At 39.8% G+C, this 14,352-nt stretch overlaps 1 protein-coding gene across 1 annotated transcript; it reads left to right on the forward strand.

The window, feature by feature from the left end:
* The first annotated feature begins 729 nt into the window (after nucleotides 1–729).
* On the forward strand, nucleotides 730–14,071 carry rab33a (RAB33A, member RAS oncogene family). Its single transcript, XM_067519195.1, has 5 exons — nucleotides 730–1,006; nucleotides 3,317–3,870; nucleotides 7,251–7,391; nucleotides 11,388–11,468; nucleotides 11,554–14,071. Exons 2-5 carry the CDS (start codon nucleotides 3,328–3,330, stop codon nucleotides 11,776–11,778), a joined length of 990 nt encoding a protein of 329 aa, XP_067375296.1. The 5' UTR covers nucleotides 730–1,006; nucleotides 3,317–3,327; the 3' UTR covers nucleotides 11,779–14,071.
* The last annotated feature ends 281 nt before the right edge of the window (nucleotides 14,072–14,352 follow it).

Raw genomic sequence — 14,352 nt, forward strand, 5'->3', positions numbered from 1 at the left:
TTCTAGTAAGTAATATTTAAAAAGGCTACATCCTTTTTTTTTTATGTGGCATTTGACTGGTTGACCTTTAAAGGAACAAACTAGGTGGTTGTTAGGACTCTTTTTGTTTAGTACTGTATTTTTTTTACCTCCTCTGACAGATGAGGAAAAGATTCCGGCCGTAAAATGTACCTGTGTCACCAGACTTTCATCCTGTTGGGTTGTGGGGGGCTGGAACCTATCCCAGCTGTCTTTGGGTGAGGGGTGTGGTCGACCCTGCTCAGCTCTTTAGTCTGTCTCCAGGTCAACACAGAGAGACATAGACAGACAGACAACCATTCACACTCACATTCACACCCATGGGCAATTCAGAGTACAATATAGTGGTTTAGTTAAAATTCCAGAACTATTCCATAACTGACGGCTTGCTAACACTATTAGAAGCAAACATCACAGGTGCCTTCAACAGAACCTTCACTTCTTCAACTTCACCTCTCCACAAACATGGTTTGTGGATGCTTTCACGTGTGTTTTTGTATGTAAATGCAGGCTGTATTTCACTGCTGATTTGTGTTCACCAGAATGTGAACGTCCCACTGAGCCTCGCACCAGACAAACAGGCCTTTTACTGAGAGAGAAGGGAGGTTTGTCAGACACAAGCCTTGGGATTGTTCGACGCATGTGAGTGTGTGTTTGTTGTGTGTGTGTGTGTGTGTGTGTGTGTGAGAAAGAGATTATGCGTGTCTCCTTTTAAAAACAGAGAGTGTGTATGTCTGTGGGGAAGCGACTGTGTCTGTGTGTGAAGGATTGTTCCACACACTGAGCGGTGTGCCAGCGTGCAGACGTGTTTGGTTTTCTGCCTGCATTTCAATCAACAGACCGGGAGTGTGTGCGTACACCTGCATTCTGTTGGGTGTTTCTGTGTGAGAAACGTTTGTGCTTGTGTTTATTTCTATACCCTTTATCCAAAATGGAGGCAAAGCAGCGCAAGCACCCAGCAGAACCTTGTACGGCTACATTTCACGCAGTAAGTAAAACTGTTTTCTTTTCATTGTTTAATGCATTTTGTTCAATGCCCAGTCTTTCTTTTCCCCACATAAAAACTTCAGGAACCAACTGTATTTCCTAACTGTAAGCATGTCATTTAGAATATGCCAACAGTGGTTGATGAAGTACTCTAAAAAATGTACTACTAAAGTAGAAGTACCACATATGACATGACATTTCTATTTAAGTACTTGACCTTTTTTCCCCTGTCATTTTCTGAGGACCAGTGCTGCTTTATGTTTATTGTTAAATACATGCAAATAATTGGGCTTTTTTAAAGATCAGATCTTTCTACAAAAATCACTGACCATAGTATATCAACAATATCAAATGCTGTATTACTGTGTTTTCCTTCATGATGTGGTTAACGCTTTGAGTATTTTTTTTATTATTACCTTTAAAACAAAATTCCCTTAATCAAAACAATGGCAATGAGCAGTTCAGTGCATTTAATTAATTGTATTGTAGATGCAGAAAACAAAAGTTAAAAAAAGGGCCATTAAACAACTGAGTTGTCTGCAAAATCATTTGGTTGGTCTGCTGCTTTGGTCCAGACTGAAATATTTCAACAATGACTAGATGAATTGGCATAAAATGTCATCAAAATATTTATGGCCACCAAAGAATGCATTTACTTCACTTACCAGGAAAATGTGAATGATCTGACAACAGTGGAATAGATTACGCTGGCATTTGGTACAGGGTTAAAATAAAAAAATAAAAATAAAAATGATTAAAAAAAAAAACTTTAATGATCCCCTGACTTTTCACCTCCTATAGTGGCAACATCAGCACAAAATGTGTATTTTTCCAATACTTTTGGCCGATATATGTGAATATGTGCATAGCCCTGTATTATTGACTATAGCAGATATTAAAATTGATCATGGTAAACAAAGCAAACCAGTTAGATTGATGTTAGCATTACTGCCTCAAAGAGCAACTCCATGGCTGTGGGGTCTTAGCTGAGATAAAGAGATATAAAACTATCTCATGTGTATAGTTCCCTTTTCACCCAACAATAATGTAATATTCAGTGAAAATGAAGTGGTATCATTGGTATTGTCAGTACCTTAGTCAGGCCTGGAATCTCTAAGGACTGCAATCCTATGCATTATGGCCATGTTGGTATTATGGAATGTGATATCATGACCAATTAATCGGATCACATGGTGTGTTAGAATCTGTTTCCTTTGAAATGTTTCCCTGATTGCTGCATCAGTTGTATTAGTCGACCTGTCTTTCATTTAGAGCTACGAATTTAGGTAGATACGTTATTTAAGAGATTTAAGACCTATATGTGTTAATGCGTTTAATACATTTCCTGGAATAGTTTTTCTACAATGTTGTGAAAATCAGTAAAGAAATATTGATACATCAAGTTTGCACCAAGAAATAGACAAGTGAGAAAATAAACTTAACACAAGTTCTGCTAATGCAACAAATTACCATAATACAGCAGCTTACTTTATGGTCCTCAATACCAGGATATTGGACTTTTGCCCTCTGCTTTGTTGAAGTTTGTTCATTCAAGGAGCTTTATTTTGAAAAGTATAAAACTTCCTTTTGGCTTTAATGTGTTAAAACATCTCTGTTGTGTCATCGAGTTCCTGAAGAGTAAGTTGACCTATATTACAACTGCTGCAGTATGAGTAATTTGGTTCTCGTATATGCTAATATTTAACTTTAGTTTCTGTAGGTAAGTTATTGCTCATTAGAGCATATGCATTAATGAACATAGGTGGTAAGTAACTAAGTACATTTACTCAGGTACTGTATATTTTATTGAACTTGTACAGTACAGCACTATTTCCATTTTTGGTTAAATTTGCTTTTACTCAACTACAATTCATGTGGGAATATTGTACTTTTACTCCACTGCAATTATTTTACGAGATACTTTATAAAATGAGTCAAATGAACTAACACATTATGGTATATTATTATGGATTAGCAACTGTCAGTAACAAGCGGTTACAATCTGGTCAAACTTTAGAAGCTGTGCCATTTGTGTTCCAGACCAGTGAGCATTTTGGAGCATGTGTGTTTATAGCCCACTTCAGCTTAAGTAACTGATTTGAAGTGGTCATTTTATGAGGGAAACACTACTGTGTTTGTGTAATTGTACCACCTCTGTCAGTAAAATACGTCATTAGAGGACTATATTCCTGTTGCTGTGACGATTACACAGAGAGAAAAAATGGTTTTTTGCCAAGAAGTCAAATAAAATGTATCTTGTATTTCTTTTCTGTCTGTTTAAATATTTTTTGTTTTTGTTTTTTTCTTTAAGGCCGCAGTCAGATGCTGAAAGAGAGCATCTCTGTATTGTTGCATCTCTGGTCTCCTCCTTCCTCACTCCTCCTTCCCCCTCCCTTCACTCATCCATCTATCCCGTCCACCCTCTTGTCCTCTCCACACGCGCATCCCGATTTGCGCGTCGCCCTTTCCGGCACAATGACCAACGATTCCCCGGAGGAGGAGACCCGAGTACCGGGCAGCGGCGGCGGAGGAGGTGGAGAAGGCATCGCACGAAGAAACCGAGCTGACGACAATGTCACCATCCTGACATCCTCCATGGATTTCCACAGAGCCAGCCGGAGCCGAGCCAGCAGCAGCAACGATGCCGCCCGGAGCCTCACGTCCTCTGTGGATCTGAGCACCTCCTCGCTGGAGCTGAGCATCCAGACGCGGATCTTTAAGATCATCGTCATCGGGGACTCCAACGTGGGGAAGACCTGCCTGACCTTCCGTTTCACGGGGGGGAGCTTCCCCGATAAGACCGAGGCCACCATCGGCGTGGATTTCAGGGAGAAAGCGGTGGAGATTGAGGGGGAGACTATCAAGGTTAGAGCGACAGAGGGGCTGGATGTTGATCAGTGTTTCCTCACTCCCCCCCCCCCCTCTCCCTCTCCTTTCTTTTTCTTTTTGTTGATGAGCCGCAGCTCAAACTCTGCCAGTGTATCACACAGGGCCTATTTATTAAATCACCACACTGCTTTTACTGCATTTCAATTCTCATCTGAATATCTTCAAATCTGAATCTACATATGGTTCAAGCTTATTTAAATGAAGCATGTCTTTGTCTGTCCTGCCAACAATAGCAAAGAAATAATAATAGGCCATTATCAATTGTCTTTGTTTGGTCACGTATGCATTTTCTGTTTTTTATTTACAGTACAAATACCCTTGTACACAGAAAATAATACATTTTACATGAAAACTGTAGCTTTTGAAAACCCACTGACTGGGGTGCTGCTACAAATCACACACACAAAAAAAAGATTCTTACTTTGAGTGCTGAAACAATAAGTATCTATAATCCATGCATGCTTAGGAGCACCTGTTAGTTTCACCACCTTCATCCTTCATAAACAATGATCCATCTATCCTAATTATTATAAAATAATATATTGTGACATGAGATCACAATCTATTTCACACAGGTCACTGACAGCATTAGAAACACAGACCATGGAGCTGTAATGGTGTGCTGGTAATTGCCTAATTAAAATGTAATGATTTCCAAGATTTACAGTAGAAATACTTAGTGACAGAATAATCCATATAAGTGCAGCAGTATAACAACATGGCTAGTTGAGGCACTGTGATAAATAATGGTCACTATATTACTATGGAACATTTACTTTCTTGATGTTGATTTGCCTTGAGATTATATTATTTGTTTTTGCTGTTGTGTAATCTGCACATCTTCCTGTTCCCGAGTCGGTGCACAGTGGAATCACAATAGCAAACATGCACATAAATGTGTATGAGCTCAGCTCCATGCCCCCACCCCCCCTTTTGTCTCAGTATAACAGTCTGTGTGCAACCTCCAGATGGCCCCTAATGCTGACTCACAAATGCACACTGACACAAACAAGGTGCACTACACCTAATAGGTCTGAATCACGGAAATTATTTTGTTATCTATATCAAGTTAGTACAAGTAATTTCTTCTAATGCTGCTGCTGCTTCTGTGTAGTCTTTTTCATTTGAAATGCTGCTTAATTCAGTTTTTTTTCTTTTTTAAATAATGACAGAGTAATGCAACTTTGTGACACTGGACAAGCAGCTGTCCAGTCCCCAGAGGGGGATTCCTCAGGTTTTCGTTGAACTCCCGACCTTTGTTGTTGTGGGCCACAATCAGAACAGTATTTCCACTTGTACACCAGAATTATCAGGATCATGCTGACAGTTTTCCGTGAAATCGTTGCTCTCACACGCATATGCCATGTGTTCACCGTTAGCATCATTCTCAAAACTCAGTGTCAGAAATTGTGACAACCCATGACCCTGAGAATACTACAGCAAAAGCTGCAGATTTCACAGGCCATGTTTTGAAGGAAGATTAGAAGATTAATCGTTTTCTGGGAAAAGCCACGTATCCACGACCTGTTGTCAGAACAATGCAAGTGGTTGATGCACTGAAAATGTTTGTCTCCTCACGTGCACTGTTTTGATTTATTTACATTGTAGTGCCACAATTTAGAATCCACTGCTAAATCCGACAAGCTGCAAGCTGATATTGTACAGTGTGACACAGAGTGAGACCAATCTTCATTAGATTGATTTCACCACTTAAAAAACGATGTTATCAACCTGGAACATGATCCAGTGGGTATTTAGAGCTATGACACTTTGACACAATATTTCTGTTATTGTATGTTCAGTGATACATTTTGTGTCCCGGTGTCTGCATATTGAGGCTCGTGAGCTAAAGTCCCAGTAGCAAATGTCAAAATTTCATTTAAAGTGATTGTAAAGTATAACAAGATAAAATATAAACAAAATCACCTATGTGGTTTGCATCTATTCCTCCTTTCCAGTCTTTATGCAGGTGAATAAAAGTACCACACAGATTATAAACAATATCCTAAGTCGCACAGAACTATAAATGTCAGAGCATAGCAGCATCTAACAGACGTATGGATTAGGTTCTCAAACCACTGGTAATTACTTTGTTTCTGTGACATATATCTAAGACATCTCATAAAACAAATGATGCCATTATCTTGGAGCTGTTGCCAGCGATTTTATTTCTTATTCTGTCCACCATCATTTACTTATAAGTCTTATTATCATCTTTGTGAGGTCTTTTTATGCAGCACACCTTTCCCCCAACCTGTTAATTATAAGCACTCACAGTGTTTTTGACACACTAAGCTTTGATGTTATGAGCAGCATTAATGCAGCATTCGGCCTCTGATGCTTAAAAGCTGGGCTCATCCTTTAAAATGATAATAGGAACAGATGCTGCAATTTATGGGCATTTTACACTGAAGGCCTGGGCTGAGTGTTGCAAGACGTCCATGTTGAAATGCAAAGTGCCAGTGATTACACAGCCTGAAAAAACACTCAGCAAAGTGACAATTAGGAACACAATGTACAGCATAGGGCCTGTCTAGCATGCGCTATAAGTCATCTTCACTCTGTCCCCCTTCTCAGATGACAGCTTTAACATCAATAGTTGTGTGTGCAGAGGGAGAAAGTAAAGCCTCATGTTTGATCCTTAGGTTAAGTCTGAACCATTAAATGCTATAATTAGGGAACAGCTGTAGAGCAGCTACGTGTGCTCTGCAGAGAAATCTGAATTATTATGTCAAACTCCTGTATAATACAGAATTAGAAGTACACACGACGATATTTAGCTACATTAATTAGCTCCAGAGTTGTGTTTTGACTCACAAATTCCTTAAAATATGAAGTAAAGTGCAAACACTTGAGGTATTTGACACAGGGATTGCAGGTTTTGGAATGCGATGAAACATGGCTGGCTGCATTGTAAGCACTGTGGTAAAAGGAGCGGTATTCAGTCTTTTAACCCTTAGACTTATATCGTTACATTTAAAAATTCAAATGCATTGCCCACCAAATACTATACACAAGCACACCGTAGATTTCTTCTGTTAATCATTAAGAAAAAAGGCATATTATGCTATAGAACAGTGTCTCCTGAGTTTTGTGAGACCCTGTAACCAGCAATATTTAAGTTCTCTTTCCTGTTGACCCAGTAAAGTGCCATGACGGGTTCTTGTGAGACTTTATAGGCTCTGAAAACTCATCATATTGTTATTGACAGAGATTAATTTCAAGTCTTTGCTAACAGTCAAAAACTCTCTCTCTTGATCAGCCATATTTGTTCTTTGGATTATCTGTGATCTGTTGCAGCTCTTTTTTTTATTGGCGTCACACTAAAACACAGATGTATCTTTTCCTTTCTCCAGGTGCAGGTATGGGACACAGCAGGGCAGGAGCGCTTCCGTAAATCCATGGTGGAGCATTACTACCGCAATGTCCATGCAGTGGTCTTTGTGTATGATGTCACCAAGATGACCTCCTTTCGCAACCTACAGACATGGATAGAGGTGTGTAGCTGGTTGAGTGTAAAACAGCTGCGCGTAGAAAGCGACTGAGCTCACTTGAAACTGCACAGGCCTTCATTTCTGGCTCCATGTGCTTTTCATCAGCATCCCTCTAGTTTCTCGTGTTCCCCCATTCCCAAGACTATTTGTCGCCCGTGGGCTGACAGTGTGATGTTTTCATCACAATGCGTGGTTTGCTCCGCTGGATGTCAATGCTACAACAAGCCAGTGAGTAAGCCAACAAAGCCCCACTGATCCCGAGCCGCACAGTAGCTTGCCTTACAAAGTGACCGATTCAAAGTGGACTGTGTATTTGTGTGTGTAGGAGGGGCTTTTCAAAAGAGGAAAAAATATTTCACTGTCGCCTACTAGTAGTTATAAAACTGTGATGAATAAGAAAACTACGGAAGTAAACTGTCTACTACTGAAACTACTGGAATTCTCTTATTGGTTTAAAGGGCAAGCATCAGTCAAAAACCGGCTGTTTAATGAGTCTGTGTCGCAGGCAGCATTAAGATAAGTTTTGGGATGTATATCTACATTATTCAGGGTAGATGAACTGCAGGGCAGATATAATACCCTGATCACATTTACACAGTTACTGTATGCATGGAAGCTGACTAGCCCTTTCATGCATGAATTATGAGAACCTCAGTCAAGTGTTTGTATTTCTCTCTAGGCATGAGAAAAAACAATGCAATTGATTTTTTTAATGAAACCATTTTTCATGGAGATACAATCCACTCAGTCCACTCGGCAGGAAACCATGCATTTGACTTTTGAACCAAAAAACGTGTGTTTAACAAACCATTAGCAGAAACAGAAACATTTTCAATGCTGCTAAATCTGATGTTTTCTCACATTTTAACATATTCTAATAATTTTAATTTGACCTTAGCCTCTGACCAATGAACTGCAGAGTTTCTAGGATTTTCTACAAAAAGACAGTGAAATATTGTCCATGGCTCTACAAACACTTCTCTCAGAAAGCAGCATAGTCTTTTTAGTGCTACTGAAAACAAACACGTTTCCATCAATTAACGCTAATGATGCCAGTACAAAAAGTGCCAACCATAGTATGTTGAAGTAAACAAAAGAAAATTTGGATCTCTGGGTGTACAAATGTTCTTTCTCCCCTCTGATTTGCTACCATTCTCTCACATCATCACGCCCCTTTCATCTCCATTTCCCATCTATCTTATGTGGAAATTGGCAAAGCACCCAGGGCACGCAGCCAAAAGACACTGAACGCAGACATACTTTGTTTTTCGTGTTCATGCAGCATCATGGCATCTTTGGCTTTGGCATCTTTTTTTGGTTTCAGTGAGAATAGGCCAGTGGTTACCAGGGGCCTAACCTGATCCCAGGGGGTGGCCTGGAGACTGTTCTGCGTTTACCTGGAGGTGGAGTGTCACTTTGTCTTCCTCTTGTGGGTGTCTTGATGGAACCTGCATTTCTTAGATGCTTTGAAACTAAGAAGATCCCTCTTTTCCAACCCAGACATTCTGTAAAGGTGCCAGGCATTAACAGTAGTCACATCCAAGAAGTGAAAGAACACTCTGATGTACCACCACTGATCCATGAGATCCGCTCCTCCCATATGCTGATTGTACAGCTTGAACTGAAAATGGCCTTGTTGACATTTTTTTTTTTTGTCTTTCTTGCCCCATGTCTGGGTTAAATCTGAAGGTAACTGTCCAGCTTAAGCGGAGGCCATATGTTTCACTGAAGTGGAATTCTTCAGGACTGACTGCTGAGTGGAAGGTTTGCTCAAGTACATTTAACACTGGTCCGATTTTGAAAAGCGTGCCAGCATTTCCTGGCTCTTGTGAATAGTTATCAGCAAAGTGAATGTACTGCAGAATCTCCTCAAATCTGCTCACTGGCAAGGCACTTGCTATCAAATCAAGATGAAGACCTGATTCTGATGACCAGTACGCTCTTGATCGTAAATATCTGATGTATGACATCACCATCTTTATTCCCAGGAAAGTTTTCAGTTCTCCTGTTGTCAGGGCCAGATTTTCTTTTCCTTTTGGAAGTGCATACAGTTTGGTATTGTGCACAATTTCATCTAATAGATCTTCACGAAATAGATGGATAATAAAATCTATTTGCTATGTTTCCTCAACATTCGACTTCCACTCCCCTAGAAAACTTGGCAGGTTGCCCTCAAACTGGTTGTCTTTGGTTTTCCAGACATTTCTGATTTTTCTCTGTCCCAGAGTTCTGTCTGGTGGTACATCTTCAGCTCGCTCTGCATCATTAGCTACCACACCACCCACAGCTCCTTCAGCATCCTCAGGTCCACTGTCACTACTGCTAGCACTGACTAATCCCGATCCTTCTGCTTGTTTTTCTGTCAGTCATTTATCATCACTGCCACTAGCATCATCCTCACTTGACTCAGATGGTATATGCTCCACTATCACGTAGTCCTTCCTATCACATGCTGCACTTGAACTCTACAAAATATAAAGGGGACTTTATGGAGAGAATATGCTAAAAGAATTGTCATTGTTTTAAAAACTGCTGATTACATTTCTAACAAAAATATGAATTGATTTACATTAGAAAATGTCATTCCAGATAAGGTTTATCAAGAACAACAAAGTTACAGTAATGGTATGAATAACAGTTCAAATATAGCCAGTGATGCATGGCATCCAATTTGGTGGACACTGACTTTCTGTCGGCCATCTTGGATTTGAGGTAAAAAAACAAAATGCATTTACCATGACTGGCCAACAGGTGGCAGTGTATGGAATGATGCACAAGCATCCACTGTGTTGGCCTATATGCATCTATGACAACAAAACCCATGCATATGCAAGAGAGCAGCTTTTGAATAACTGTCCACTATTGTGGCCACTATGTATCAAAGGGCTACTACAACTACAGTCTGACCACAGATTTGTCACACTCACATTTTATGTTGCTGGACTGGGGATTGAACCTGGGACTGGTCACAAGTTCACTTCTCTAACCACTGCTTTTTGCAGGTTTTGGACATTTCTGCTCTCCTCTGGTGGTGAAAGCATCACACACCAACTTCTGCTGTGAAACTTCTTTTCTTGTTTTTTTCTCATCTGTTTTCTCAGCTTTCACAGACAAATTATACAATGAAATGGCAGAGAAAATTGGAAGCTTTCAGAAAATGTGCTTCTCCTTTTTGACTTTGAGGTTTTCGAAGGATTTGGCCAAAAGCACAGACAGTGCCACCCCATTAAAAGTCATTGTGAGATGCTTCCAGAGTTTTCTGAGCAGACCCAGACGAAGGCTGTTTGTAACTTGCGACCGTGACTTCATTTTCTGGACTTTCTTCACATAAAGTATATCACTGTGTTGGGTGAAGCCCATATTTTTCAGATATGACTCGTAGTTTTTTATTTATTGTTTCTGAGGCAAAGTTTCGAATCTTTTGAGTCTTGAGTCTGTCTGTATATAAACAAACATTCTTATATTTTCAGTACTGAAGCATTCACAGTGGATTTTCTTTTTTTGAAATTGCTCTTTCTAGTTTTTCTTGCTATTACTTTTCAAAAAGTCCAACTTGAAAAAAAGGTGTATTATTATTCCACCTTGAGAACTAAGTATGTTTTTCAAGCATGTCATTGTGAAACTTTGTAAAACACAATTAATTCCCTCTTATATTAGAGCAACCTAGCAGGTTTGGATTCAGGACTTAACCCAGTGCAGTGTTAAAGTACAAGTCATGTATAAAAATGACCTGTCAAAGTTGAAATTGAGCGGTTTGTTTGTTTTGAAGAAATTTTGTGCCAACTTATTTAAAAAACAAAAGATGGTAAAAGTTGTATAATGACCATCTGACTTGTTGCCAGTGCACAGTTGAAAAGTCAGCCTCCTCGATTCTGTGCAATAATCTGTGTAAACTGTGTAATTCTGTGTAAACACTTACAGGCTTTGGAGTGTAATATTCCTAAAGTATCACAACATGCCGATGCTTTAAGATGCTATGTTCTTTCTTTTCGTGTCTAGGAGTGCAATGGCCATCGGGTCTCAGCATCAGTACCTCGAGTCCTGGTGGGAAACAAGTGCGACCTTGTGGACCAAATACAGGTCAGTGTTCTTAAGCGAAATCGACAGCAAAATACGTGATGACAGAATTTTCAATGTAAATGTAACTAAACACGTGTTTTCCCAGGTGCCCTCCAACATGGCGTTGAAGTTTGCAGATGCCCACAACATGCTCCTGTTTGAGACATCAGCCAAGGACCCAAGAGAGTCTCAGAACATCGATTCTATTTTCATGTCCCTGGCCTGTCGTCTGAAGGCCCAGAAATCCCTGCTCTACAGAGACGTGGAAAGAGAGGACGGGAGAGTCCGACTCACACAAGACACCGAAACAAAGAGTAGTTGTCCTTGTTGAGAAAACGGCAGAGTGGGAGGCATAATGGAAGGGAAGAGATCTAAATAACTGCACATGTCCAGGAAGAGGAGGAGAGGGATGATGGGAGAGTGAGGCTGAAACAAGAGGCTTGTAAATTATATACTTTGTCTTGTTGTTTTTCTGGTGTAAGAGGAGAGTAGAGGTAAAAGTGACACTAGAGACACGGAAAAGGAGTTAAAGCTTGTGTAAAGGACTGACACATCACTTGATGATCAACTGACTGTTTAGATGTCTATCCCCACCATTAGAGAATGGTAAGGACAGGCAGGAGAAAAAAATGGCTTAGTCAGTGACACATGTATTAACAATTCAGAAATGAGAAGATGTTGTGTTGAGATTCTTCCAGTTTTTTGAACACAGATGCAATCTGAGTAAATGTACTCTGTGTGGGCCCAGTGCACAGCAAACACCACCATTACAAACACATGAGTCACTCTGGGCATCCACAACATACGGAAAACCAGTCCTGGCTTGATGTTTATCCCGGTCATATATTAACAGCAACATGCAGAAGCAACACTTTAAAAAGCTGAAATCACAGCCTTATTTGATTGCTGTCGGGTCCTTGTTGATTTTCCCAGAATATTTCTACTGCCTTAAAAAGCATCATGGCTGTGATGAACTCGTCGGGCAAATGTACCATAGAGATTTCAAGGATTTTGAACAAAGAATCCAACACTGCATTTCAGAGACTATTTTAGAGAATTACGGTAATCGTAGTCTTTTTGCCTCCCCGTTAAAACGTCTCTGTCATCTGTGTAGATCACACCCAATGACAGTCAAATCACTGTGAGACCATGAGCACACAGAACAAAATGACGCAAAAAAAAAAAATCCGAGTCAGCTCAAAGGACCAACACACGATAACCTTCGTAGGAAGGTTTCCTTCAAAAAGAGCATCTTGAAGAAAGTAACATGTCAGCTATTGATTTATAGGCTGCAAGATCCTTTTACCCACGTGTAGGAGAACTGCATTGTCCTACAAAGAAGGGCCATCGTGGCAAAGCTCCTCTTTCTCATATAATCCTGATGTAAACATATCCTCTCTTTGTGTTTTCTCTGAGGCAAAGTGACTTATTCAGCTTTTCCTTTGTGTGCAAATGTGGGAACATCTCATCTCAGCCTTAAAGGACTTCTACTGTAGAAGTAGCCAGTCAGCTCTCTCTCACTTTCCCCATCCACGACAGGCCTGTCTGTGTGTGTGTGTGTGTGTGTGTGTGTGTGTGTGTGTGTGTGTGTGTGTTTGTTAGATGATGTGCTTTCTAAATCAATATCACTGCCTCCAGTTTGAAAGAGGACAGGAAAGATGATAGAAAACTGTGACCCCTGTGTGGATAATGGAGATCTGTATACTGCTACACAGTCTGAGCCTCGTGTACACTACAAGTGGACTATTATGCTTGATGTCTGTATAAAGGAACGCATCCTGAATTTCCAAGCCATGGATGGTATGGGCTTTATGAACCACTATAGAAAGCCATATGCAATATTTACTGTACACAGACATGAAGTATGTTTAACATGGAGGTAGATCTGAGCTGGGTTGTCGGGGTAGGAACACGCTGTACATAACTATGAACCTTTTGTTATAAGGCTTCAATCCACACACACCTGCCTGTGATGCTGTCAAGTCGATATAACAGCACACTCACCTTATCTTACACTAACCATGTAGCTAATATCTGAGCAATGCTAATGATATGTTATGAGGCCATCTGTACAAAAATTCAGATCAGTAAGCATTTCAAAAAAAAAGACTGTCATCCAAGCCGACAGTCTGATGACCTGATTAATTCAAACACACTGAGCGACTCAAACACTGTGCAAATCCAAATGAAATCCAGGGGCTGTAGTACAAATCTTTGTGCTACAGCTTAGTACAAGATCTTAGTACAAGAACTCTTCTTCACGGTTTTTGTTATTTTAATACAAGCCTGTATCCAATGCAAAAGGGTGAAGTAACTTTTACAAGTGAATAAAATGCGTGAATTAGCAATTTGTAAATAATCAGAAAACCTCTCATTCACTGTAGTTAAAAGCTACATCACATCAAGCTCACTATTCATATGAAATTATTAATGTCTATTTTTTCAGGTCAAAATGTATGCTTGCTTGCCTTCCCCTTCACACTGTATGTTTTATATGTTATATTATTTTCCTGTGTCTTTTAAAAAAAAAACCCATATTTATTTACATGGAGGCCTTCTCATTTTAAACTTTTGTCGGATATATTGTGTTTATCTGAATGATTAAAAACTATTATAGCTAATAACTAGTTGTGGCTGTTGTATTGCTTACATTCAGGACACCACTCAGGTTGGGGAATATCTCCTTGCCAGAAGAGAACCCAAGGTTTGATGAACTCCACAAGATACAAGAGCTGAAACCATCAGTGAGTTTATCAATAAGTCAGGAAATGTATTTAAATGTTGATAAAATTTATATTTTATTTCATTTTCTTCATTTATTTATTAGTTTATTTAAAGAATGGGGAGGTCGGGGGGTTGAACAAAACTGGACTTTTTAGAGTCTGTTTGGTGTTAGCAAAATTGT

The sequence above is a fragment of the Channa argus genome, chromosome 10 (assembly GCF_033026475.1).
Source record: "Channa argus isolate prfri chromosome 10, Channa argus male v1.0, whole genome shotgun sequence".
Taxonomy (NCBI): Eukaryota; Metazoa; Chordata; class Actinopteri; order Anabantiformes; family Channidae; genus Channa; species Channa argus.

Bases quoted from the DNA above. Each gene is read 5' to 3' on its own strand.
- rab33a (XM_067519195.1), top strand. From the start codon at position 3,328: ATGCTGAAAGAGAGCATCTCTGTATTGTTGCATCTCTGGTCTCCTCCT. The intron at 3,871-7,250 runs GTTAGAGCGACA...TCCTTTCTCCAG, and splicing joins TTGAGGGGGAGACTATCAAG to GTGCAGGTATGGGACACAGC. The intron at 7,392-11,387 runs GTGTGTAGCTGG...TTTCGTGTCTAG, and splicing joins ACCTACAGACATGGATAGAG to GAGTGCAATGGCCATCGGGT.